Source organism: Dendrobates tinctorius, unplaced genomic scaffold, assembly GCF_039654945.1.
Source record: "Dendrobates tinctorius isolate UK_male_01 unplaced genomic scaffold, ASM3965494v1 ptg000020l, whole genome shotgun sequence".
Lineage (NCBI taxonomy): Eukaryota > Metazoa > Chordata > Amphibia > Anura > Dendrobatidae > Dendrobates > Dendrobates tinctorius.
This window is the reverse complement of record NW_027361688.1, coordinates 35,019,387-35,045,445: the sequence shown is the minus strand read 5'-3', so window position 1 is coordinate 35,045,445 and position 26,059 is coordinate 35,019,387. Positions and strand designations below refer to the sequence as shown.

The 26,059-nt window shown below is 44.7% G+C and overlaps 1 protein-coding gene across 1 annotated transcript in view; it reads left to right on the top strand.

The window, feature by feature from the left end:
* Nucleotides 1-4,596: 4,596 nt before the first annotated feature.
* SLC6A7 (solute carrier family 6 member 7) overlaps nucleotides 4,597-26,059 on the top strand; it is a 107,276-nt gene continuing 85,813 nt past the window's right edge. The window contains exon 1 of the mRNA XM_073567990.1: nucleotides 4,597-4,924. Within this exon, the coding sequence (XP_073424091.1) occupies nucleotides 4,895-4,924 (30 nt within the window). The 5' untranslated portion in view covers nucleotides 4,597-4,894. The remainder of the gene's footprint in view (nucleotides 4,925-26,059) is intronic.

Below are 26,059 nucleotides of genomic sequence, written 5' to 3'. Positions count from 1 at the left end.
AAATTTCCTGAACATATTAGTGAACGTCATGTAACATTTGGAGAGCCCCAGATATTCCTAAACAGTGGAAACCCCCACAAGTGATCCCATTTTGGAAACTAGACCCCTCAAGGAATGTATTTGGATGCATGTTGAGCAGCTTGAACCCAAAGGTGCTTCACAGAAGTTTATAACATTGAGCCGCGACAATTAAAAAAAAAATTGTATTTTCTCCATAAAAATGTTATTTTTGCCCCAAATTGTGCTTTTTCATAAGAGTAATAGGGGAAATTGCACCATACAATTTGTTGTGCAATTTATTCTTAGTGCGCTGATACCCTATATGTGGGGGAATACTACTTTTGAGGCACAGTGCAAAGCTCGGAAGGGAAGAGGTGTCACATTGGAGTTCAGATTTTGCTGGAATGATTTGAGGGTGCCATGTCACATTAGCAGAGCCCCTGGGGTGCCAGAACAACAGAAACCCCTATATGGGAACTCATTTTACAAACTACACTCCCCTATGAATTCATCTAGGGTTGCAGTGATCATATTGACACCACATGTGCCTCACAGAAATTTATATCATTGACTGGTGAATAAAGAATAAATTACATTTTTATCACTAAAATGTTGTTTTAACACCAAGTTTTATTTTTTCTAAGGGCTAATAGGATTTTTTTTTACAACAAACTGAGGTCCATTTTTTCCTGAGTGTGCCAATACCCTACATGTAATCGGGAAATATTTTTCATGCGCAGTGCAAAGCTCAGAAGGGAAGGAGCGCCAGATTTTACTGTTATGGTTTGCAGGTGCCAAGACCCACTGGGAGAGCCCATGAGGGCCAGAACAACAGAACCCTCCATAAATGATCCCATTTTACAAACTACACCTCTCAAGGAATTCATCTAGGGGTGCAGTGATCATATTGACACCACGGGTGTGTCACAGAATTTTATACCATTGGGCTGTGAAGAAAACAAAATTACATTTTTAACAACAAAATGTTGCTTTAGCCCCAGATTTTACATTTTCACACAAGAAGTGGGTAAAAATTGCACCAAAATTTGTCCCACAATTTCTACTGAACATGGCAATACCCCCAACAGAGTGCTATTTGCCTCCTGGAGAGCAGATTTTCCTAGCAGAGCAGAATCCCCCTTCAACTGACCCCATGTTGGAAATTATACCCCTTGGGGAATTTATCTACAGGTGTAGTGACAATTTTGACTCCATGGGTATCTTCCAGAAACAATGAACAATGAATGTTGCCGAGTGAAAATTGCAAACTGCCATTGTAGTGACCAGTACGTTGTAGTAACCAGTACGTTATGCCCAGCCCGTGCTTCTGGAGACATGCACCTGAAGTTAGGCAGGCTCTCATTGCTTCAGAAATGTCAAAGGTGGACGCTATATGTGGTTTAGGTAGGGCGACATTTGGATTTGGGAACGGAGAATATGCTGAATTTCTTCTGAAGGGTGAGGAGCCATTTCACTTTTCCAGAGCCTTTGTACTATCAGTAACGTGGAAGCCCCTATATTTCCACTCATAAATGACAGATCAGAGTGAGGGCTTTCTTTTTTGTGGATTGAGTTGAAGCTTTTATTGGGAACATTTTACATAGCATTTGGGATCACAGTTATCTGGCGCTCTACGCTGACCACTTAGTTTGGGGTTTCCATCTAAATCTCTGAGTGACGTGATTCAGATGAAACACCCGAGGGAGCCATTCACTATAATGAGGCAGCAGAGTTACTCTGGACTCCGTCTCGCCTCTATTTAGCAGTGTCCTTCTTTTCAGATGTGTACAAAACTGTGACTGATGGCACTTTTATGCAATCCTAGAAAAACAGATGCCACCAGATCACAAGTCAGATGGCATCCACAATATCTCCATCTGCCTTATTATAGGGAAGCGTCCATCGAGGATTCCATCTGAATCATGTATTTTAGAGATTTACACGGAAACCCTAGTGTAAGCGCTCAACGCAGAGCGCAGGATAAATGTGCGTCAAGCTTTACTGTGATCTTTGGGAGGTAGAATGAAAAAATCAACAGCAGGTGAAGAATTTTTTTTTATGCTGAAAAAAGAGAGAGGACAGCACCTCCAAAAATTATACAATGATCTAATGCCTCTCGGCAAAAATATATATAACTGATCATGAGGTTCTTAGTTTAACATTCTGATCAGACTGTATGAAGCCCACTGCCATGTCACGGCAAACCTCGTAGTGGGTCCTACAGCCCTAACGGAGTGAAGCCATGCGTTGACCACCGGCACAGCGGCAATGTACCAGCCGGAGTCTCCTGACCGCACTGCTCCACCAGCACAAAACCACAGCAACAATGGCCGCCACACAACACCAAATACAAGGAGTGCCCATCGCCCCATGGAGCGGAGCCGTGTGGCGACCACCGGCACAACGGCAATGCAGTGGCAGGGCAGACAGCCTGGTGTCTCACAGCACCCATGCTGCAAGACGGAGTCCCCATGACTCCTGACCGTGCCACCCCACCAGCACAAAACCACAGCAACAATGGCCACCACACAGCACCAACACCAAATATGAGGAGCAATGAAACTCACCTCCATCAAGCTCTTCAGTGAGAGCAAAAATGGGATAGACCCCTTACTTTGCAGTCTCCTGCTAATTAAAATCACTTGTGCCAAATAGGAGGAGTGCACATCCAAAGAAAAAATAGGACAGAACATGCAATATGTTGAAAAAAGAGAGAGGACAGCACCTCCAAAAATAGAATTGAATAAGAATTGTTTTTATTTTTTACGCCGTTTCTCGTGTGGTATAAGTGACTAAGCGACTTTATTCTTCGGGTTGGTGGGATTACAGTGATACCAGATTTATATCAGGTTTTTATGTTTGGTAGCTGTCACACACTAAAAGATGCTTTTTATTGCAAAAAAAGAGTTTTTTTGCATCACCATATTTTGAGAGCTATAATTTTTTCCATATTTTGGCCAAGAGTGTCATATGAGGTCTTGTTGTTTGCGGGACGAGTTGACATTTTTATTGGTACCATTTTCAGGCACATTACATTTTATGATCGCTTTCTAGTCTGATTTTTGGAAGGCAGAATGAGCAGAAAAAAACAACAATTTAGGAATTTTTGGGGAGGCTTATGTCATTCGGCATGTAGTAAAATTGATAAGGCAGTTTTATTCTTCTGGTCAGTTCTATTACAGCGATACCTCATTTCTATTTTTTTTTATGTTTTGGCACTTTTAAACAATACAAACTATTTGAAAGAAAAATTAATTATTTTTGCTTTGCTTTATTCTGAGAGTTATAACTTTTCTATTTTTCTGCATATGTAGCATAATGGCAGCTTGTTTTTTGCAGCTCAAGATGATGTTTTCTGCTGTACCGTGTTTATTTATATCCTTCTTTTTGATTGCATTTTATTCCACTTTTTGTTCAGCGGTACGATGATAAAGCATCGTTTTTTGACTTTTTTCTATTATTTTATGGTGTTCACTAAAGGGGTTAACTAGTGGTACAGTTTTATAGGTCAGGTCTTTCTGAACGTGGCGATACCAAATCTGTGTATTTTTTTCACACAAATATTTATTTATGGGTACAATATCTTTTGATTTTTTTATTATTATTTTTACAATTATTTAGAAAAAATGTTTTTACTTTTTATTTTTTACCTTTTTACTTTGTCCCCTTGCAGGCTGATCGCTTGTATAGCATGGTGATGCAGCAGCATCCCTATGCTATGCAAGCTGTCAGCTCTGCACTGATAGATAAAGATGCTGATCATGCACAAGCATTTTGGTAGACTGAGGGTCCTGGAAAGGAGGGATTCTGGAAATATTTTTGAGCTGGAGGTGACAGGAAGTGGCCAAAGCTTGGATGTTTGAAGCATAGGGCAGAGTTAAGGGTTACTCTGAGGCAGCGGATTTCCGGAACAGGGGAAAGTGTGTTGTAATTTATTGTGATAGGTAGGGAAGATCTGTGAGATGGAGGAAAGATAATTAGTTCAGCTTTGTCCACATTGAGCGTAAGGAAGTGAGAGGAGAAGGAGGATATGGCTGATAGACACTCTGAACAGCAGAGAGGTGGCGTCAGGGTCGGAGAGGTAGATCTGAGTGTCATCAGCATATAGATGGTACTGGAAGCCATAGGACTTTATGGGTTGTCCCAGGCCAAGGGTATAGATGGAGACGAGTAGGGGTCCTAGGACAGAGCCTTGAGTGACACCAACAGAGAGAGGGCGAGATGAGAAGGTAGTGTGGGAGTGGGAGACGCTGAATGTGCAGTTGATAAGGTATGAGAAGAACCAGGATAGGGCAAGGTCTTTGACGCCAAAGGAAGAGAGGATCTGTAGTATAGTAATTCCCGATGTGCACTTTTTCCCTCTAATAAAGAAACTCTTTATTCTTTTAATTTCATGACCTTAACTTTTATTATACTTTTTCCATATTGCTTTTGGTATAGGTAGATGAGCAATCCTATAACCTCCCAACGGCTGTCAAATGACACAGCATTTATTATCATATCGTCCACATATTCCACAGCGCCGTACACAGATCGTTTGTCATCACTCACATCAATCCCTGTGCCCAGTTTATTCCATTCGTGCCAGGATCACATTTATGGTTGATTTCACAAGAAACCAACTAACCTTTAAGTGTGTCTTCCTAGTACATGTTCTCGGCACAGGCTTTTATCATTTTTCCTCTTAGCGTCAGTCTTACAATAGGGGTTAACAGCAGAACAAGCTCATCCCATTCTGTGCCAATCACCTGAATGTGAGAGATACAGCAAGAGAGGAGCGAGAGGGAGCAGGCGAAGAGGAACATCTTTCCAGCAAGCTGGCCTCGCATCTCCCAGCTGTGGGCACAGAATCTGACAGAGCGAAACGGAGACCGGGAAAGCCCCGAGCAACAGGATGAAGAGGTACCAAGATCATCTGCAGCAGGTAGGCAACAGGATTCTTATGAGTGGAGACACCACAATACTATCCATTCTTCAACATTAGGAACGTCTAGTATTCTTTAATCGGAGTCGTTTAAGGGTGGTTCACTATAAATGTTAAAGGATATCCCATCTCATAAACTACCCAATATTTCAGAGTTAATCAGCTGTATAGACCACGATGTTGTCACCCAAGCCATTATTTCTCCATACCATGACCACACCATGCCCGCCTTCAGCAATCACCTGTAGGATTTACACCGATCACAGTCTGCACTCATCATAGGAATGCATTCAGGAGGAAGGAATCATTGAATTAAGGAGAAAAGAGACCGTGTAATGGGATTTGTATAATTGAGAAGTCAATTTGGGCAACAAGAGCGCACATTTGGTGTTTATTGTTCTTGGATGTAGGAGCTGACGGGGCTGTACACGGATAGGTTGTGGCATTTTATGCACTGTGGAGAGGAGATGTTGCTTGTACCTTGGGTGTAGAGGGATGGACTCTCGTTGCTTAACTCTTTGACTGCCTGGAATATGGCAATGTAAATGACCTATCTATGCTTTACATATTTGTCAGTGATCTAATACTTCAAAGTGAAGTTTTTGAGGGAAATCCGAAAATGCACACAAAGCGCAATTGTATGTTCACACACTGTGGGGTTTTTTTCCCACAAGGATTTTGGAGTAGATCCTACCCCAAAATCATGAAATAATGGAAAACCTGCATCCTTGAATAAGCGTCCTATTAATTTCTGAGGGAAAACACGCTCATGCTTGTATATGGTGCTGTAGTTTTCCACATATTTTTTTTCTACATTGAAAAAGAAGGAATATGTCAATTCTTTTGTGTGTCTGCTTGACAAAAAATGCTCTAAATTTACCTGCTGAATCAATTGAGGCAGTAAAAACAGAAGTAAAACAATTCACCCAAAAACTTTGATTAATGAAATAGTGTTTTCATTCTGGAAATATCTCTGCTTGAAAAATCCATGTAAAAAAACTTCATGTGAGCAGACCCTCAGCCCACTTGTTATGTCACAGACTCACAGGTCATTTATATAAGTCATTATTTAGCCGTCATTGCAGGATGCCAAGATCTTCAAACGCTTCCCTACTGCAAGACTAAGGCTGAGTTCACACGTGGCGTTTTTTTCGCGTTTCCGCAGCAGTTTTAACCGCGCGATTTTGCCACGAAAACACGAAAAATAAGCATCCCATGCATTCCTATGGGATTCCGCAATGCTGTGCTAATGCTGCGGTTTATACCGCGGCGGAATCGCTTCGCAGTAAAAAACGCAGCATGCTCATTATTTTGCGGAATCGCGGCGATCCCGCACCCATAGGAATGCATTGTTCCGCTTACTTTCCGCATGTGGCTGTGCACAACATGCGGAAAGTAAGCAGATCAATTGCGGATGGTACCCACGGTCCGGAGGAGAGGAGACTTTCCTCCGGGCTCTGGGTACCATATCCCTGTAAAAAATAGAATTATAAAATAAAAAATATTGTTATTCTCACCTTCCGGCGTCCCGCACAGCCTTCCCGCTTCTCTCCACGCTCCCGTTCCCAGTAATCCTTTGCGAAAATGCCCGCGATGGCGTCCGTTCTCGCGGGATCGCGAAGTCTCGCGGTCATTCGCGCGACGTCATCGCGAATTACCGCGAGACGTCGCGATCCCGCGAGAACGGACGTCATCGCGGGCATTTTCACAAAGGATTACTGGGAACGCCTGCGCGGGACGTCGGAAGGTAAGAATAACAGTATTTTTTATTTTTTTTTACATTTTATCTTTTACTACTGATGCTGCATTGGCGGCCTCAGTAGTAAAAAGTTGGTCACACTCGTCAAACACTGTTTGACGAGTGTGACCAACCTGTCAATCAGTTCTCCAAGCGATGCTACAGATCGCTTGGAGAACGCTAGCATTTTGCAAGCTAATTACGCTTGCAAAATGCTAGTTTTTCCACGGGAAAATCGCGGGAATTTAAAATGCGGTTTTCCCGCGGACTGGAATTCCGGAATTCTCGCGGTAATTTCCGCGAGAGTTCCGGTACGTGTGCACTTAGCCTTAGTAGGTTTGCGTCTGGGCCAAAATCCTCGCAGGCCTAGACCAGCCCACATGCCTGAAAACACTTCATTGGCACCTGAATGAAGACTTCTTATAGGGGCTGTCCAGGCATGGGTCGGCAGTCTGCAGTCACTCATTCTGATTGCAGATGTCACGGGTTTACCACGATAGAGAGGAGCCAGAAGACTTCAGCTTCTGATTTCTCCTACTCCTGCACTGACAAGAAGCACTTCACCTTCATATTAAATGATGCAAGTTTCTTTAAGCATTGCAGGGGTTAATCTTCTCAGTTGAGAGCTCCTGGAAGCTTCTTGCATTAAGGCTCTCAGCTGTTCACTGTTAGCCCCTCCCATCTCCTATATAAGCTGGGCTCTGGCTAGCACTCATTGTCAGAGTTGCTTTTGATGCATGGCTGGAGATTGTTGGCTGGTGGTTGTTATTGGAGAAGGCGTTTGGTGGATTTATCTGTGACTGTTGCTAGGTTTTGGGTGTGTGCTAATTCCCTTTCTTCTACTTTGGTTTTACCTCATCCTCCATGCCATGGTGTATACCTCTGTTGTTTGTGTGACTATATTTGTATGATTGGTATTTTTCCTCATCCTTGTTCGTATTACCTTGTTTGTCTTGTTGATGTATTACAGTGCACTACTACTCCCCTCTTCCCTGGGTGGGGGAGTGGTACAGATTGAAGGCAGATTCAGTAGCTAAGGCAAGGCACGTGACCCCGACATTTTTACCATCAGAAGTAATCTGGGGTCTGGGCAAGCTAGGTTGCTCCTCGCATTAGGGACAGGGAAGGAGCCACTAGTCCAAGGTCACCCGAAAACAGAGTCGTGACAGCAGACTTGTGAATTCTCAGAGCATGCACACACTATATTTGTATATAAAAATACATGTTAAACTTCATTACAGTTTTCAGCATCAACAAATTTTATATCAGATCCACTTCATTCTGAGGAACTGACCAACTTGGACAACCGTAATGGTAGAAAAATTATGTGTTAATTTAGCGTGTAGTATTGAATTTACAGATTTTTTTACCTGTAGATAGCTATCGGTAAACAACAATGTTAGTCCACCTCAATAGTAGTGTCCAGGAAGTCAATTTTACTAGTGTCATAATTAAAGGTCAATATAATATTGAAGACATTTTTATTTAGTTGGTCAATGAATTTCTCCAGCTGGGTCACAGTACCCTACCATTTTATTAATAAATCATCAATGTATCTTAGCCAGCACTGCATGCACATAGTCTGTGGCTTGTATCCCCCCATCAAGCAAGCCCTGCTTCCAGTACCCCAGGAATAGGTTTGGATATGAAGGCGCACAGGCCGCACCCATTGCAGTGCCACATTTCTCTAAATAAAAATGATTTTTAAAAGCAAAAAAGGTATGTGTTAGAACAAACCGTAGCAATACAAGGACTAAATAACATATTAGGCTGTCCCAGTGGGGTGCAATATATTTTTATTTGTAGGGTTATGTTATCTACCCAAATACTGCTCATTGAGACAGGCTCAACAGCTTCAGCACTTATATGACTTGTCCAGGACTATTTTATATTTTTTTTACTATTGGCCTAAAAACAAACAGGCAGGTAATTGCTAAAGGGGCATCTGTCTGCCTGTTCTAACCACTGCCAGCTCAGAGTGGTCACCTACCACTCTTGCTGGCTATTCAACGGTTCCATGTCAATAGAGCAGCATTCCTTCTTCTCAGTGGTATAGCTAGGGGTTTGGTTAAGGGGGGGCAAACTTCTGAGTGGGCCCATAATCATGAAACCCTGATTACAACTATGGTGGAGCACCGTAATAGTGGATGTAGGAGAACGCCAGCAGATGACCGTGCTGTTACTAAAAAAAAAATCTCCATACAAAGACAAACATCGATATTACCGCAATATAGTGACAGTGGTAGATACCAGCCCTGCAGAACATATAAGACTACAGCGCAGTTATAGATGGTGACTTACCGCTGACATTCTTTCTAATGGAATTGTTCACTTTTCCCGTCTTTTCCATCTGGCCCAGACCGACATGACAACTTCGAGCCAGGACTCGTCTGCAGAGAATACAACAAAGACAAATTTCACATCTCATATTTTCAGCACCGTCCCCATCTATCCCCAACCTGCACAACCTACTGATACCCCAATACTGAGCCACTGCTGCCGTGTGTGTCCCTATTACTGCACTTACTGTGTGTTACTGTGTGCTCTTTAATTTTCCTCCTACTGGAGCCCGAGAATTCCCTTTCATTGCACTTGTAAAGTATGATGTTAACAAAAGTGTCCCACAAAAATTAAGATACCCCCTTAGTGAATTCCTCCACCGTTCCCTCCGAACACACAGTATGATGACCCTACTGTACAGCACCCCACAACTGTCCTGGAAAATTATGATCCCTCAACTGTGACCCCCCACATAGCCCTCCATGTAGTATAATTGCCCCACACCTCTCCACACTGTCTATTGCCCTCACACAGTATGATGGACCCTGCACAAACTTTCACAATGTATAATAGTTTGCATACTGTTTAAAGGCTCCCATGTACGCCTCCAAATATTTTAATAGCCCCACATAGTCCTCCATACAGCATAATGCACCGCATGTCCCATATAGTATAATGCACCACATGGTCCATACAGCATAATGCATCCCCCCATGGTCCACAGTGTATAATGCATCCCTCTGGTCCTCACAGCATAATGCATACCCCCATGGTCCATACAGTATAATACATTCCCCCATGGTCCATATAGTATAAAGCATCCCCCCATTGTCTATACAGTATAACAGATTCCCCCATGGTCCATACAGTATAAAGCATCTCCCATGGTCCTCAATACAGTTTTATCTGCACACAGTGTTTTAAAAAACAATAAAATACAATACTCGCCTCTCCTCCTTGTTCCTCTGCTGCTCTGGTCTCCACTGCACCAGCTTGTCTTCTGAAGCGTCGCACATCTCAGCATACAGGACACCATTTAGTGATGTCATCGCGCTGAGACGTCAGACGCTGAGGAAGATTGATGGAGGAGGAAGCGTCAGCTGACTTCTATGAATGTTGGCCTGTGGCTGATGTTCATAGAAGTTCAGAATTTATGCTACACATAGCAGGGCTTAAGGCCTGCCAAAGTGGCATGTAAAAGTTTGAGCACCTCTGATCAAAATGACTGTTATTGTGAACAGTTAAGCAAGTTGAAGATGAAATGATCTCTAAAAGACATAAAGTTAAAGATGACACATTTCCTTTGTATTTTTGACAAAATATATATCTATATATATTTTCAGCTTTTATATTTTAAAAATTAAAAAGGAAAATGGTCTGATGCGAAAGTTTGCGCACCCTGCATGGTTAGTATCTTTTGCAAGTATCACAGTTAAGCAGGTTGACAATTAAATTGTTTTTTTTTGTAGCCAACAAGTCTTTCAATTCTTGATTGAGGGATTTTCATCCATTCTTCCTCTGTAAATTCTTCCAGTTCTGTGAGATTCCTGGGTCATCTTGCATGCTCTGGAATTTTGAGGTCTAGCCACAGATTTTCAATGATGTTCAGATCAGTGGACTGTGAGGGCCATTGTAAAACCTTCAGCTTGCGCCTTTTGAGGTCGTCTATTGTGGATTTTGACGTGTGTTTAGGATCATTACTCATTTGTAGAAGCCATCCTCTTTTCAACTTCAGCTTTTTTAGAGATGGTGTCATGTTTGCATCAAGAATTTGTTGAATTTTTCTTTCTGTAATTTGTAAAATGTAACAAAACGACAATATATAGGTACCATATATATATTTTTTTTTGTTTGTTTGTTTTTTTTGCCTAAACTACAAAGGAAATGTGTCATCTTTAACTTTAGGCCTTTTAGCCATCATTTCATCTTCAACTTGCTTAACTGTTCACAATAACAGTAATTCTGACCAGGGGTGCCAAAACTTTTACATGCCACTGTATATGTGTAGCACAGGCGATCAGAAAATCATAGTTTCAAGTATCCTGAGGAGACCATTGGAGCAAATAAAATGTAAAAAATAAATGTTTCAAAAAAATCTTTAAAATTTTTTAAAAATGTAAAAATTCAAATCACCGCCCTACTGCCCCATTCCAAATACACCAACGATAAAAAAAAATACACATATGTGGTATCGCTACAATCAGAAATGTCCGGTGTATCAAAATATAAAATAAATTAATTCAATCAATAAACGGCGCAATGAGGAAAAAAAATCAAACTGCTAGAATTAGGTTTTTTTGGTCGTCGCCACATTGCAATAAAATGCAATAACAGGAAATCAAAAACATCGTATCTACCCCAAAATGGTATCACTAAAAATGTCAGCTCAGTGTGCAAAAAATATGCCTTTACTCAACCCTGTGTCTCAAAAAATGGAGACGCTACGGGTCTCGAAAAATGGCAACATTTTTTTTCTTACAAAATTTGGATTTTTTTTTCACCGCTTAAATAAAAAAAGAAACTAGACATGTTTGGCATCCGTGAACTTGTAATGACCTGGAGAATCATAATGCCAGGTCAGTTTTAGTATATAGTGAACATGGTAAATAAAAACCCAAAAAACAATTGTGAAATTGCATTTTTTTTGCAATTTCATCGCACTTGAAATTTTTTTCTCGTTTTCCAGTGCACTATATGGATAAAAATCAATGGAATCACTCAAAAAAGAAGCTATATTGATGGAAAAGTAAAAATAATATGGCTTTGGGAGGAAGGGTAGTAAAAAAAGAAAACACAAAAACAGACAATCGTATGTTGGGGAAGGGGTTACGTTTGACATTTGCGCCAGACTTTCCCAGCATCTAGATCCTGCCAATGTTGAGAACGATCAACGTCCATCAGATGGATCTCAGTAAACTGGGTCTGAAGAAGCTGCTTTCTCCATCATACAATGCCCCGGAAGGTTTTCCCTCGGTTAGTTCTCCCTGGCAGTCATTTACAAGCTCGTCAGATCTAGCAGAGCAAAGTTCATAATTTGGCGCCGCTCGTCAAGGTCAATATGTCATCTGTGCTTTCCATTATAAGAATCCCTAAAGCGCCAAATGACAAATTGACTCTGCTACATCTGTAGTTTGTCACAATAACCTGTCATAAATTGCAAATCATTCATGTTGTGATATCTAATCAATGCAATATCTATTGAGCCACTTGTCATTTCTTTTATCGTTTTCTTCGGACCCTGGGCCATATTATTTCCTATGACCTGAAAAAGAAAGGAAGCATTATATCCTGCGGTTGCTATAGTAACCAAGCGTATCACGGCTTTAATGGCGATGAGTGAGTGTGTACAAGAACAATGATAACGATTTGTACAGACCGTCGTGGGGGCTTCTCTTTTTTGCTGCCAGGTTACAAAATGCAGACTGACAATGTTAGGCTCAGTTCACATCTACGGTGACGGCATCCATCGGGAGTTCATCTGAGGTTTCTGTCATTTTAGGTGATAAGCATAGCACAGCATGCAGTATTATTCTACCTTATAAAATGCTGAAAACTTTAATGGACCCCATTTTATGAGTTTTTTTAACTTAATTTGAGGCTAAAAATCCTTTTTCCAATTAGGTTTCATTAAAAATGTTGCACCGTTTGGCTTTTAGAGGCTTTTTAGTTTTACGGCAAATTCAACTTTGATGTGGTCTGTGGTCATAAATCAACTAAGAGGAGATCAGAAAAGGACAGATAAAAGAGTTACAAACATACATACATACAAACAGACATCAGTGACATCACTTACAGGGCGACGCTTGTCTCTGGCATCACCGGGTATAGTGACTCTGCTCTGTTCCCGGCTTATTATTATTATTCACCTAAGCCGACAACTGAGCGCACACAGGAGAGACGGTGCACGGGGGACACAGAGATGACAGCACCGGCCCTGAAACTATCATCACTGATAATCATCACTGATAATAATCCAGGATCATATTCCTCACCAATCGTTACACCGATGCCTCTACCTTGTGCCAGTCATTACACTGGCTACCCATCCACTCCAGAATTCAGTATAAACTTATTACCCTCATCCACAAGGCCCTCCATAGCTCAGCACCACCCTACATCTCCTCCCTTGTTTCAGTATACCACCCTACCCGCACCCTCCGTTCTGCTGATGACCTGAGGTTAGCATCTTCAATAGTCAGAACCTCCCACTCCCGTCTCCAAGACTTTACACGTGCTGCGCCAATTCTTTGGAATGCACTTCCCAGGTCAATATGATTAGTTCCCAATCCCCACAATTTTAAGCGTGCCCTGAAAACGCATTTATTCAGACTGGCCTATCGCCTCAACACATTAACCTAACCTATCCCTGTGTGGCACAGCCAAAAGTTTTACCATAACCAGATTCCCTGCATCATGTTCCCACATGCTTTATGCATCCATTAGCCCTCTGTGTTTGTACTGTTACACACTTAACATTATGGCTGGTCCATACAATCAGTGCAACTGTTACCACCCACCTTTCATGTCTACCTCTTTCCTCATAGACTGTAAGCTTGCGAGCAGGGCCCTCATTCCTCTTAGTATTTGTTATAATCTACTGTATGTGATTATTGTTATGCTGTAATGTCTATTGTCTGTACAAGTCCCCTCTGAAATGTAAAGTGCTGCGGAATATGTCGGCGCTATAAAAATAAAATTTATTATTATTATAATGTTTCTTTTGGGGAGAGGGCGAAGGCTGTGACAGTGAGTGTGTCAGTGACCGCAGCCTCTGCCCCCTGTTCTGGTGACACTTCTTTTGCATGCACGCTTGTTCTTTTTACTTTTCAAATTTACTGCGTTCCTAAACGTATAATTAGTTTTTGGACATGATGCAGGATGGATATTTGCAACAGTGAAAAGAACTTTGTTAATTTGGAAAATGATTCCCTTAGGTTTCCTAATGAATGGTATCAATGTCAGCTTGGATAAGTGCAAGTCTTTGTGTCTATGGCCAATTTTGAAGGTGCATTTACACCGCATGATTATCTTGAATAAGAGAGTCATAGGAATGTAAAGAATCATGTAAACAAGCTGCCAATCTCCTGGCAAACAAGAAAGACGCTAGTTCACTTGGTGATGTGGAGCCAATGTGATTTCCCGTTCACCATTTGATGATGTGCTCAGAACACACCATAAAAAAGTATATATAAAATATACAAGTGCATCTCACCAAATTAGAATATCTGGTGTCAACAAAGCAGTGCGCATGCGCCGGCCACGGGAACAATGGCTACGGCTGGTGCATGCGCACTGCTATGTTGACGTTGTAGTACAGGTGAATCTCACAAAGTTAGAATATCATCAAAAAATTAATTTATTTCACTTCTTCAATACAAAAAGTGAAACTCATATATAGTCAGTACACACAGTGTGATCTATTTCAAGTGTTTGTTTCTGTTAATGTTGATGATTATGGCTTACAGCCAATGAAAACCCAAAAGTCATTATCTCAGCAAATTAGAATACTTTATAACACCAGCTTGAAAAATGATTTTAAAATCCGAAATGTTGGCCTACTGAAATTTATGTTCAGTAAATGCACTCAATACTTGGTTGGGGCTCCTTTTGCATCAATTACTGCATCAATGCAGTGTGGCATGGTGGCGATCAGCCTGTGGCACTGCTGAGGTGTTATGGAAGTCCAGGTTGCTTTGATAGCAGCCTTCAGCTCGTCTGCATTGTTGGGCCTGGTGTCTCTCATCTTCCTCTTGACAATATCCCATAGATTCTCTATAGGGTTAAGGTCAGGCGAGTTTGCTGGCCAATCAAGCACAGTGATACTGTTGTTTTTAAACCAGGTATTGGTACTTTTGGCAGTGTGGACAGGAGCCAAGTCCTGCTGCAGAATGAAATTTCCATCTCCAGAAGCTTGTCGGCAGAGGGAATCATGAAGCGCTCTAAAATGTCCTGGTAGACGGCTGCTCTGTCTTTGGTCTTGATAAAACACAGTGGACCTACACCAGCAGATGACATGGCTCCCCAAACCATTACTGATTGTGGAAACATCACACTAGACCTCAAGCAGCTTGGATTGTGGCCTCTCCACTCTTCCTCCAGACTCTGGGAACTTGATTTCCAAATGAAACATAAATTTTACTTTAATCTGAAAACAACCCCTTGGGCCACTGAGAAACAGTCCAGTTCTTTTTCTACTTTGCCCAGGTAAGACGCTTCTGGTGTTGTCTATTGGTCATGAGTAGAGTTGAGCGAAACGGGTCGAAAAAATTCAAAAGTCGCCGACTTTTGGCAAAGTCGGGTTTCATGAAACGAAACCCGACCCTAGGATGAGGTCGGCCACGAGGTCGGCGACTTACGCGCCAAAGTCGCGTTTCAAAAGTTTGATTTGCGCTCTTTTTCAGCCAATCAGGATCCACGGACACTGTGGGCAACGTGATGACATAGGCACGGGTCACCACCATCTTTCAGAAGGGCATGCAAGTGATTGGCTTGCTTTGGTGGGCGTCACAGGGGGTATAAAAGGGAGTGCACGCCGACCGCCATCTTACTTCTGCCGATCTTAGTATAGGGAGAGGTTGCTGCTGATTCTGTAGGGAGAGCGTTAGGCAGGGAAGAAGACAAAAAAACTGCTTCTGCTGCTAGCGATTTGGCCTGCACAACACAGAAGTCACTGTGTGTGCAGTGCAAGGGGAGGCTATATTGTGGTGTATCAGTGGTGTTGGTTGTTGGGCTGCCTTCTAAGGCTTCCTGACACGCTGGCATTGCTGTTTACCCATTGCTCCGCAAACTGCTTTTTTAAAAGCAATCCAATCTCCCTTATCCTCTTGTCACTTTGGTCACAGGCAGCTGTGCCATCGAGCGTGTCACATAGCGCTCAGATATCAGTGGGCCGCACACAATCCACAAGTGTCCAGTGTCCAAAAGTGTACGCAGAGATTCAAAATCTCCATTATCCTCTCGTCACTTTGGTCACAGGCAGCTGTGCCATCGAGCGTGTCACATAGCGCTCAGATATCAGTGGGCCGCACACAATCCACAAGTGTCCACTGTCCACAAGTGTACGCAGAGATTCAAAATCTCCATTATCCTCTCGTCACTTTGGTCACAGGCAGCTGTGCCATCGAGCGTGTCACATAGCGCTCAGATATCAGTGGGCCGCACACAATCCACAAGTGTCCACTGTCCACAAGTGTACGCAGAGATTCAAAATCTCCATTATCCTCTCGTCACTTTGGTCACAGGCAGCTGTGCCATCGAGCGTGTCACATAGCGCTCAGATATCAGTGGGCCGCACACAATCCACAAGTGTCCACTGTCCACAAGTGTACGCAGAGATTCAAAATCTCCATTATCCTCTCGTCACTTTGGTCACAGGCAGCTGTGCCATCGAGCGTGTCACATAGCGCTCAGATATCAGTGGGCCGCACACAATCCACAAGTGTCCAGTGTCCAAAAGTGTACGCAGAGATTCAAAATCTCCATTATCCTCTCGTCACTTTGGTCACAGGCAGCTGTGCCATCGAGCGTGTCACATAGCGCTCAGATATCAGTGGGCCGCACACAATCCACAAGTGTCCAGTGTCCAAAAGTGTACGCAGAGATTCAAAATCTCCATTATCCTCTCGTCACTTTGGTCACAGGCAGCTGTGCCATCGAGCGTGTCACATAGCGCTCAGATATCAGTGGGCCGCACACAATCCACAAGTGTCCCCTGTCCACAAGTGTACGCAGAGATTCAAAATCTCCATTATCCTCTCGTCACTTTGGTCACAGGCAGCTGTGCCATCGAGCGTGTCACATAGCGCTCAGATATCAGTGGGCCGCACACAATCCACAAGTGTCCACTGTCCACAAGTGTACGCAGAGATTCAAAATCTCCATTATCCTCTCGTCACTTTGGTCACAGGCAGCTGTGCCATCGAGCGTGTCACATAGCGCTCAGATATCAGTGGGCCGCACACAATCCACAAGTGTCCACTGTCCACAAGTGTACGCAGAGATTCAAAATCTCCATTATCCTCTCGTCACTTTGGTCACAGGCAGCTGTGCCATCGAGCGTGTCACATAGCGCTCAGATATCAGTGGGCCGCACACAATCCACAAGTGTCCACTGTCCACAAGTGTGTGCAGAAATTCTAAAACTCCCCTGTCCTATAGACACCTTGTACCTTGTTTTACATTACTATATAGTTTGTTGGATTTTGTCTACATTTCTACCAAAAATGAGGAATGCTGGTGGAAGAGGCCGTGGAATTGGGCGGGGGTTGGCAGCTGGTAATGATGGTGTTGGTGGTGGATCTGATGGTAGTGGCAAGAGCAAAATAGGACCAAATGCAGGAGGTGCTGACCCTGCGTCATCGTCTGTCTACATAAGGCCTCGAACGCTTAGTTTTCTAGGAGTTGGCAAACCGCTTTTAAAGGCAGAGCATCAGGAAAAAGTTTTGTCTTACATTGCTGACTCAGCCTCCAGCTCTATCGCCTCCTCTTCTTCAGTTGTAAAAAGTAAAAGCACTGAGTCGTCATTGGAGGCTCATGTTCATGAACCACACCTTTCCTTGTGTCCTTCACCCCAACCAAGATTGAAGGATGACGCAGGCCATACTACTGATTACTCCATGGAGCTGTTTTCACATACCATGCCTGGATTATCAAGTCAAATGGTGAATTACCCAGGCCAAGATGAATCTGACATGGAGTGCACTGATGCACAGCCGCTGATGGATGATTCTGCTGGTACATTCACTCAGAGCACTACATTGTCCTCGCAGTGTACAGAGCCAGATTTTGACCCTGATGAGACTCAGGTGCCCCTTCCCGCACACTATACCACCATACACGGTGACACAGAGAAAGGTGCACATGACATAGAAGAGGAGGTGATGGATGACCCAGTTGTTGACCCAGATTGGCATCCATTGGGGGACGAGGGTGCTGCTTCCAATAGCTCAGATGAGGAGCATCCACAGCAGACATCGACATCGCAACAGCTGTTATCTGGCAGGCCCGGAGCACTCCAAAGACAGGTTCCAAACATCAAAAGAGTTGCTGGACAGCTTGTCCAGAGGGTTAAAAGATCACAGCGTGCTAGGCCGCAAAATGTCTGCCAAAGTAGGAAGAGTGCAGTGTGGCAGTTTTTTGAACAAAATCCTCATGATCAGGCCAAGGTTATCTGTAAGAAGTGCGCAAAGACCTTTAGCCGAGGGAAAAATCTGAAAAATTTGAATACCAGTTGCATGCTTAGACATTTAACCAGCATGCACTTGCAAGCGTGGACACAACACCAAACCTCAAGTGCCACATGTGCAACTGATCACAACGAAGGTAGTCAGCAACGCTACATTGTTTCCCCCACTGTAAGCACACCGGTTAGCACAGCAGCAAATGTTGAGGTGTCGTTGCAAGGCCACAGCAGTCAGGGAATCCCACTGTTATATCAACGAAAGACTGATTCTAGGCCATCAGAAAGAACACCAACTCCATCACCATCATCAACCCTCTCTCAGTCCGCCCTGTCCACCGCTACTTCCACCATATGCAGCTCTCAAGTCCAGCTCACCCTCCCAGACACTATGAGTAGGTCAAGAAAGTACTCAGTCTCTCATCCGCGTACACTGGGTTTGAAAGCCCACATTGCCAAACTAATCTCGTTTGAGATGATGCCCTTTCGGTTGGTGGAAAGCACAGCTTTCCGCGAACTCATGGCCTATGCAGTACCACGCTATGACCTACCCAGTCGCCACTTCTTCTCTCGCAAAGCCATCCCAGCCCTCCACCATCATGTGAAAGACCGCATTGTCCATGCACTCAAGCAGTCAGTGAGCGGAAAGGTGCACCTCACAACTGATGCATGGTCCAGTCGGCATGGCCAGGGCCGTTACGTGTCCATCACTGCGCACTGGGTTAATGTGGTGGATGCAGGGTCCACAGGGGACAGCGGTGGTGGGACAGTGCTGCCTAGCCCACGGTCTAGGAAACAGTTGGCTGTAGGCGTTCGACCCTCCTCCTCCTCCTCCTCCTCCAGAAGCGACAGCTCGTCCACAGAGCGCAGTCGTACGAACACTCCATCTGCAGCTGCCACTGTTGCACATGATGTGTCCCCCTATCGAGCAGCTAGTGGAAAGCGTCAGCAGGCTGTGTTGCAGATGATGTGTTTGGGCGACAGACACACCGCCGAGGTGCTGGCCGAGTACTTGAAGCGACAAACTGAGTCATGGCTGGGCAGTGTACATCTTGAGGCAGGCAAGGTAGTTAGTGATAACGGCCGTAATTTTGTGGCAGCCATAGCCCTTTCAAAACTCAGCCACATACCTTGCTTGGCTCACACCTTGAACCTGGTGGTGCAGTGCTTCCTCAAAAATTATCCAGAGTTAACAGCCCTGCTCCAGAAGGTGCGAAGACTGTGCGCGCACATCCGCCGGTTGCCTGTACACTCCGTTCGTATGCAGAAGCTGCAGCGATTGCTCCACCTTCCCAACCACCGCCTCATTATCGACATTGCAACAAGGTGGAACTCCACCCTGCACATGGTGGAGCGGCTGTGCGAGCAGAGGCAGGCCATAATGCATTTGTGGGAGGATACACGGCCAGGCACTTTGAGAGCAGACATGGAGTTGACAGGCGTGCAGTGGTCGAAGCTGAAAGACCTTTGTAAAGTCCTTCAGTGTTTTGAGGAATGCACACGGCTGGTAAGCGCAGACGACGCCATCCTAAGCATGAGCATCCCACTTATGCGTCTGCTCATGCAAACTTTGACGCACCTTAAGGAGCAGGCGTCTGCAGCCAATGTTGATGAGGAGGAAGAGGAGGAGGGAATCCTTGATGACATTCAGCCATTGTCTGCTCAGGGACCTCTCCTGGACGAGGTGGAGGAAGAAGAGGAGGAGGAGGAGGAGGATGATGGGGATGATTACTTAGGGGAGGAGGATGCATCTCGTGGGGCAAGTGAAAATGTTGGCGTGGCAAGGTCTGGTACAGGGTTTGTGCGTGACTGGAGGGATGTGGATTTGCCAGAAAGTGCTCCTCCACCCAGCACTCGCAGTGCATCATTGACACCGGGAACATTGGCCCACATGTCAGATTATGCCTTGCGGATCCTAAAAAGGGACCCCCGCATTGCCAAAATGATGAACGATGACGACTACTGGTTGGCCAGCATCCTGGATCCACGCTATAAAGGCAAATTACAAAACATCATGCCACAGGAGAACCTTGACCTAATATTGGCTAATAAACAAGCAACTCTGGTAAATCGGTTGCTTGAGGCATTCCCAGCACACAGCAGCGGTGATGGTTCTCACACGAGCCGTACGGGCCGGGGGCAGCTTGGCAGAGGTGTTCGTGGTGCACACAGCAGAAGTGGCGTTGGAGACAGGGGTTTCATGACAATGTTGTGGACTGATTTTTCAAATACCGCTCACACAACTGGTAATACTGCATCGATGGAAAGTGACAGGAGACAGCAGTTGTCAACTATGGTTACAAACTACTTTTCCTCCCATATCGATGTTCTCCCACACAGGTCATTCCCCTTTGACTATTGGGCCGCTAAACTGGACACCTGGCCTGAATTGGCCCAATATGCCTTACAGGAGCTCGCTTGCCCAGCTGCAAGTGTGCTATCGGAAAGAGTCTTCAGTGCAGCTGGATCAATCCTGACAGAAAAAAGGACCCGTCTGTCAACCCAAAATGTGGATGATCTAACCTTCATTAAAATGAACCACGCATGGGTTTCCAAGGATTTTGTCCCACCTTCCCCTGATGACACATAGGGTGACAGAAAAATGGCTTGCTTTGGTCCACCTCTTCCTGGTACTTCACCTATTTCGCCTTTTGCATCAGTTGAATGTCCAACATCAACATATGCCACTTTCTAAAACTCCCTAACTGTGCTGCCTCCCCCCCCATGGCCGGGGTCACCACCTAGCGCACGACACCGTGCGAGTGCCGTTGCCCTGGACAGGTGGGTAGGCCGACTCTTGGGCGCGGGCACTGGCACAGGGTCCCTCATAGTGCAATCAAGTGTCTCTGACGGTGGTGGTGCACACCCGCCGTCAGACACACCGCTGTACTATGAGGGGCCCAGTGCCAGTACCGACGCCCACGAGTGGGCCCCCCTTGCTTGGCCAGGGCCCCAGCATTTGCAATCTTTACCTCTCCCTGCTCCTCCGCTGTGTAATCTGGGCCGTCAAATCCATACTGTGCCTGACACCGTCTGAGCCTGCCTCCTGATGTATAGACATATATTTTGAATGTGTACGCTATCCATACATGTTATCCGGGGATACGTTACCCCTTCTAAACTTTGTGCAATGACGTGCAATCCATACTGGGCCTAACACCATCTGAGCCTGCCTCATGCTGTATAGACATATATTTTGAATGTGTACGCTATCCATACATGTTATCCGGGGATACGGTACCCCTTCTAACCTTTGTGCAATGACGTGCAATCCATACTGGGCCTAACACCGTCTGAGCCTGCCTCATGCTGTATAGACATATATTTTGAATGTGTACGCTATCCATACATGTTATCCGGGGATACGGTACCCCTTCTAACCTTTGTGCAATGACGTGCAATCCATACTGGGCCTAACACCGTCTGAGCCTGCCTCATGCTGTATAGACATATATTTTGAATATGTACGCTATCCATACATGTTATCCAGAGATACAGTACCCTTTCTAACCTTTGTGCAATGACGTGCAATCCATACTGGGCCTAACACCGTCTGAGCCTGCCTCATGCTGTATAGACATATATTTTGAATGTGTACGCTATCCATACATGTTATCCAGGGATACGGTACCCTTTCTAACCTTTGTGCAATGACGTGCAATCCATACTGGGCCTAACACCGTCTGAGCCTGCCTCATGCTGTATAGACATATATTTTGAATGTGTACGCTATCCATACATGTTATCCGGGGATACGGTACCCCTTCTAACCTTTGTGCAATGACGTGCAATCCATACTGGGCCTAACACTGTCTGAGCCTGCCTCATGCTGTATAGACATATATTTTGAATGTGTACGCTATCCATACATGTTATCCGGGGATACGGTACCCCTTCTAACCTTTGTGCAATGACGTGCAATCCATACTGGGCCTAACACCGTCTGAGCCTGCCTCATGCTGTATAGACATATATTTTGAATGTGTACGCTATCCATACATGTTATCGGGGATACGGTACCCCTTCTAACCTTTGTGCAATGACGTGCAATCCATACTGGGCCTAACACCGTCTGAGCCTGCCTCATGCTGTATAGACATATATTTTGAATGTGTACGCTATCCATACATGTTATCCGGGGATACGGTACCCCTTCTAACCTTTGTGCAATGACGTGCAATCCATACTGGGCCTAACACCGTCTGAGCCTGCCTCATGCTGTATAGACATATATTTTGAATGTGTACGCTATCCATACATGTTATCCAGGGATACGGTACCCTTTCTAACCTTTGTGCAATGACGTGCAATCCATACTGGGCCTAACACCGTCTGAGCCTGCCTCATGCTGTATAGACATATATTTTGAATGTGTACGCTATCCATACATGTTATCCAGGTATACGGTACCCTTTCTAACCTTTGTGCAATGACGTGCAATCCATACTGGGCCTAACACCGTCTGAGCCTGCCTCATGCTGTATAGACATATATTTTGAATGTGTACGCTATCCATACATGTTATCCGGGGATACGGTACCCCTTCTAACCTTTGTGCAATGACGTGCAATCCATACTGGGCCTAACACCGTCTGAGCCTGCCTCATGCTGTATAGACATATATTTTGAATGTGTACGCTATCTATACATGTTATCCGGGGATACGGTACCCCTTCTAACCTTTGTGCAATGACGTGCAATCCATACTGGGCCTAACACCGTCTGAGCCTGCCTCATGCTGTATAGACATATATTTTGAATGTGTACACTATCCATACATGTTATCCAGGGATACGGTACCCTTTCTAACCTTTGTGCAATCACGTGCAATCCATACTGGGCGTGAGAACGGCTGGCGAGCTGTTAAGCAAGCTACAGCACCTGTCCAGACAAGTACAGGGATTCCCTAGCGAGGAGACTTATTTGATTGTTTTCTATGTTGGGACAGCAATTTTTGGGGAGCACTATACTCTGGAGAATGATAGATGGGGCCCACCATACACTGGAACATTCCAAAGGTGGACATCAGACACTGGAGCAGCATTTACAGGGCCCATTATACACTACAGCATTAGAAATGGGGCCCATTATGTTTGGAGCATTATTTGGGCCCATAAGACAGTGGAGCTTCATCCATGGGGACCAACATATACTGTAGCATTATGTGGAGCTCATCATATACTGTTTCAAACATTATATGGGACCAATGATTTTGTATGGAGAAATAGATGGGCCTCGTCATGAGATGTAAAAAGTGAGGTATTTTTCATTGTACTATACCGCTATTTCTCTGCCGTATCGGAGCATGATGAGTTGTGGTATGTGTTAAAGGGGCGCTCTTTCGCCCAGGGCACATGAAAACCTGGAGCCAGCCCTCCCCCCCCCACAAATTTAGCCAAATAACCCCCATTTTTCAGTGCGTAACTTGTATTATGAAGTTAATTAAGGTTGACAAGCTTAAGTAAGAAGAATTGATGCTTTTGGCATTCAAATGGGCACTGTAGGTGTGTTTCCTGTCCTCCTCTCACTGCCGACTTTTTTTCCCCATTGACTTACATTGGGTTTCGTGTTTCGGGACGACCCCGACTTTTCCCTATAATCGGACGATCTTGCTCGACCCGACTTTTGGAAAAGTCGGGTTTCACGAAACGAAACGCGACCCTAAAAAAGCAAAAGTCGCTCAACTCTAGTCATGAGTGGTTTGACACAAGGAATGCGACACTTGTAGCCCATGTCCTGGATATGTCTGTGTGTGGTGGCTCTTGAAGCAATGACTCCAGCAGCAGTCTACTCCTTGTGAATCTCCCCTACATTTTTGAATGGCCTTTTCTTAACAATCCTTACAAGGCTGTGATTATCCCGGTTGCTTGTGCTCATTTTTCTACCACACTTTTTCCTTCTACTCAACTTTCCATAAATATGCTCTGTGAACAGCCAGCTTGTTCAGCAATGACCTCTTGTGGCTTACCCTCCTCGTGGAGTGTGTCAATGACTGCCTTCTGGACATCTGTCAAGTCAGCAGTCTTCCCCATGAATGTGGAGCTGTCACGCTGCTGCTATGCAGGTAGATGCAAGCTCCAATAGATGACAAGAGTGGAGGGAGGACTGCACACAGGAAGAGCAGACCAGCAGCGCAGCAGCGAGGCTACCTCCAGGTGGTAGTGAAATAGTCCAAAAAGCCGGCTCGATATTAATCTGTAGCACAGAGTCAGAAACAAGCCAAATGGGTCAATACTGGTCAGGAGCAGATATGTCAAAGACGAGAGACAAACAGCAGGTCAGGGTCCAAGCCAAGTCAAATACCAGGGTGTCAAAACATAAAAGGGGAACACAGAGTTGGGACGAGAAGAGGGGAATAAACAGACACGGGTACAGTCAGCAAAAGCAGCAGGACAAATCAGGGCAAGCAGAGTCAGCTACACACGCCATAGGCAGAAACTATAACTGACACTGCCTGCAGGATGCAGTGTCAATCAGTAAAGTGGTTTTGATGCCAAGAAGAAATTTATTTATATGTTCACACAGAATATTCATGGCGCAGAGAAGGAAAAATCGTGACAGAGCGACGATGTTTCGATCGATTACCGGTATTATTCAATATGTCGCCTTGTGCTGAGTAATATCTGAGCTGTTATATAAAGTGGGTATAATGGATAGCACTCCTGCGCTTTGTCTCCTTAAGAAGTATGCTGCAGCCAGTGTGAGCAGACGCAGCTGGGATGGGGGACGCATGCATACAAGGATAGGGACGGGGGAGCCATGCATACAATGACAGGAACAGGCAGCGGCACAGGCTTTAGCCACAGCTGCCGGCTCCTGCCTCTGTGACCCGCCGCTCCCTCTCCCCCGCCGTCTTTATGGGACAATTGCCTCGTGTATAAGCCGGGGGGGGGGGGGGGGGCGCGTTTTCAGCACAAACCAATGTGATGAAAAACTCGGCTTACACACGAGTATATACGGTATTTTGTGTGACTTTGTGATTTAAGGGCATAAGAATTAAAAGTTTGGAAATTGCAAAATTTTAAAAAATTTTGCCAAGTTTTCGATATTTTCACAAATAAACGCAAGTCATATCAAACCCATATTGCTATTATCACAAAGTAGAATATATCACAAAAATAATCTCAGAATCACTGTGATCCGTTGAGTTATTACCACATAAAATGACACTGGTCAGAATTGTAAAATGTGGCCTGGTCATGAAGGTGAAAACGGGCTCAAGGTTGAAAGAGTTGAGAAATGCGGAGCTGCCTGGGGAATTTTGTTATAAATATATTAAAAGACTGAAGAACTTGGTGGCAATGGCTTTTATAAGCAAAATCTAATGACAGATTCCCTTTACAGTGATTAGCCTCTTGTGCATCAATTTTTAAAAAAAAGATCTATTTCTTTCTTATTTTGGAGTCATGACAAGTGACCTTAGTTTATGTCAGATAGTCCCAAACATATTTATGAGAAGAGACAGATGGTCTTAAAGGGAATCTGTCACCCCATTTTTCGAGTATCAGCTGCCAGCACCACCATCAGGGGCTTATCTACAGAATTCTGTAATGCTGTAGATAAGCCCCTCGATGTAACCTGAAAGAGAAGAAAAATGAGTTAGATTATACTCACCGGGGGGGCGGTCCGGTCTTGGTCCGGCGCCTCCCATCTTCAAACGGTGACGTTCTCTTCTTCGCTGCCAGTTGTGGCTCCTGCTCAGGCGCACTGCTCTGCCCTGTTGAGGGCAGAGCAGAATACTGCAGTGCGCAGGTGCCAGACCTCTTCCGGCGCCTGCACACTGCAGGACTTTGCTCTGCCCTCAACAGGGCAGAGCAGTGCGCCTGCGCAGGAGCCACGACAGGCAGCAAAGAAGAGAACGTCACCGTTAGAAGATGGGAGAAGTCGGACCGCGACACCCATTGGACCAAAACCGGACCTGGACAGCCCATGGGTGAGT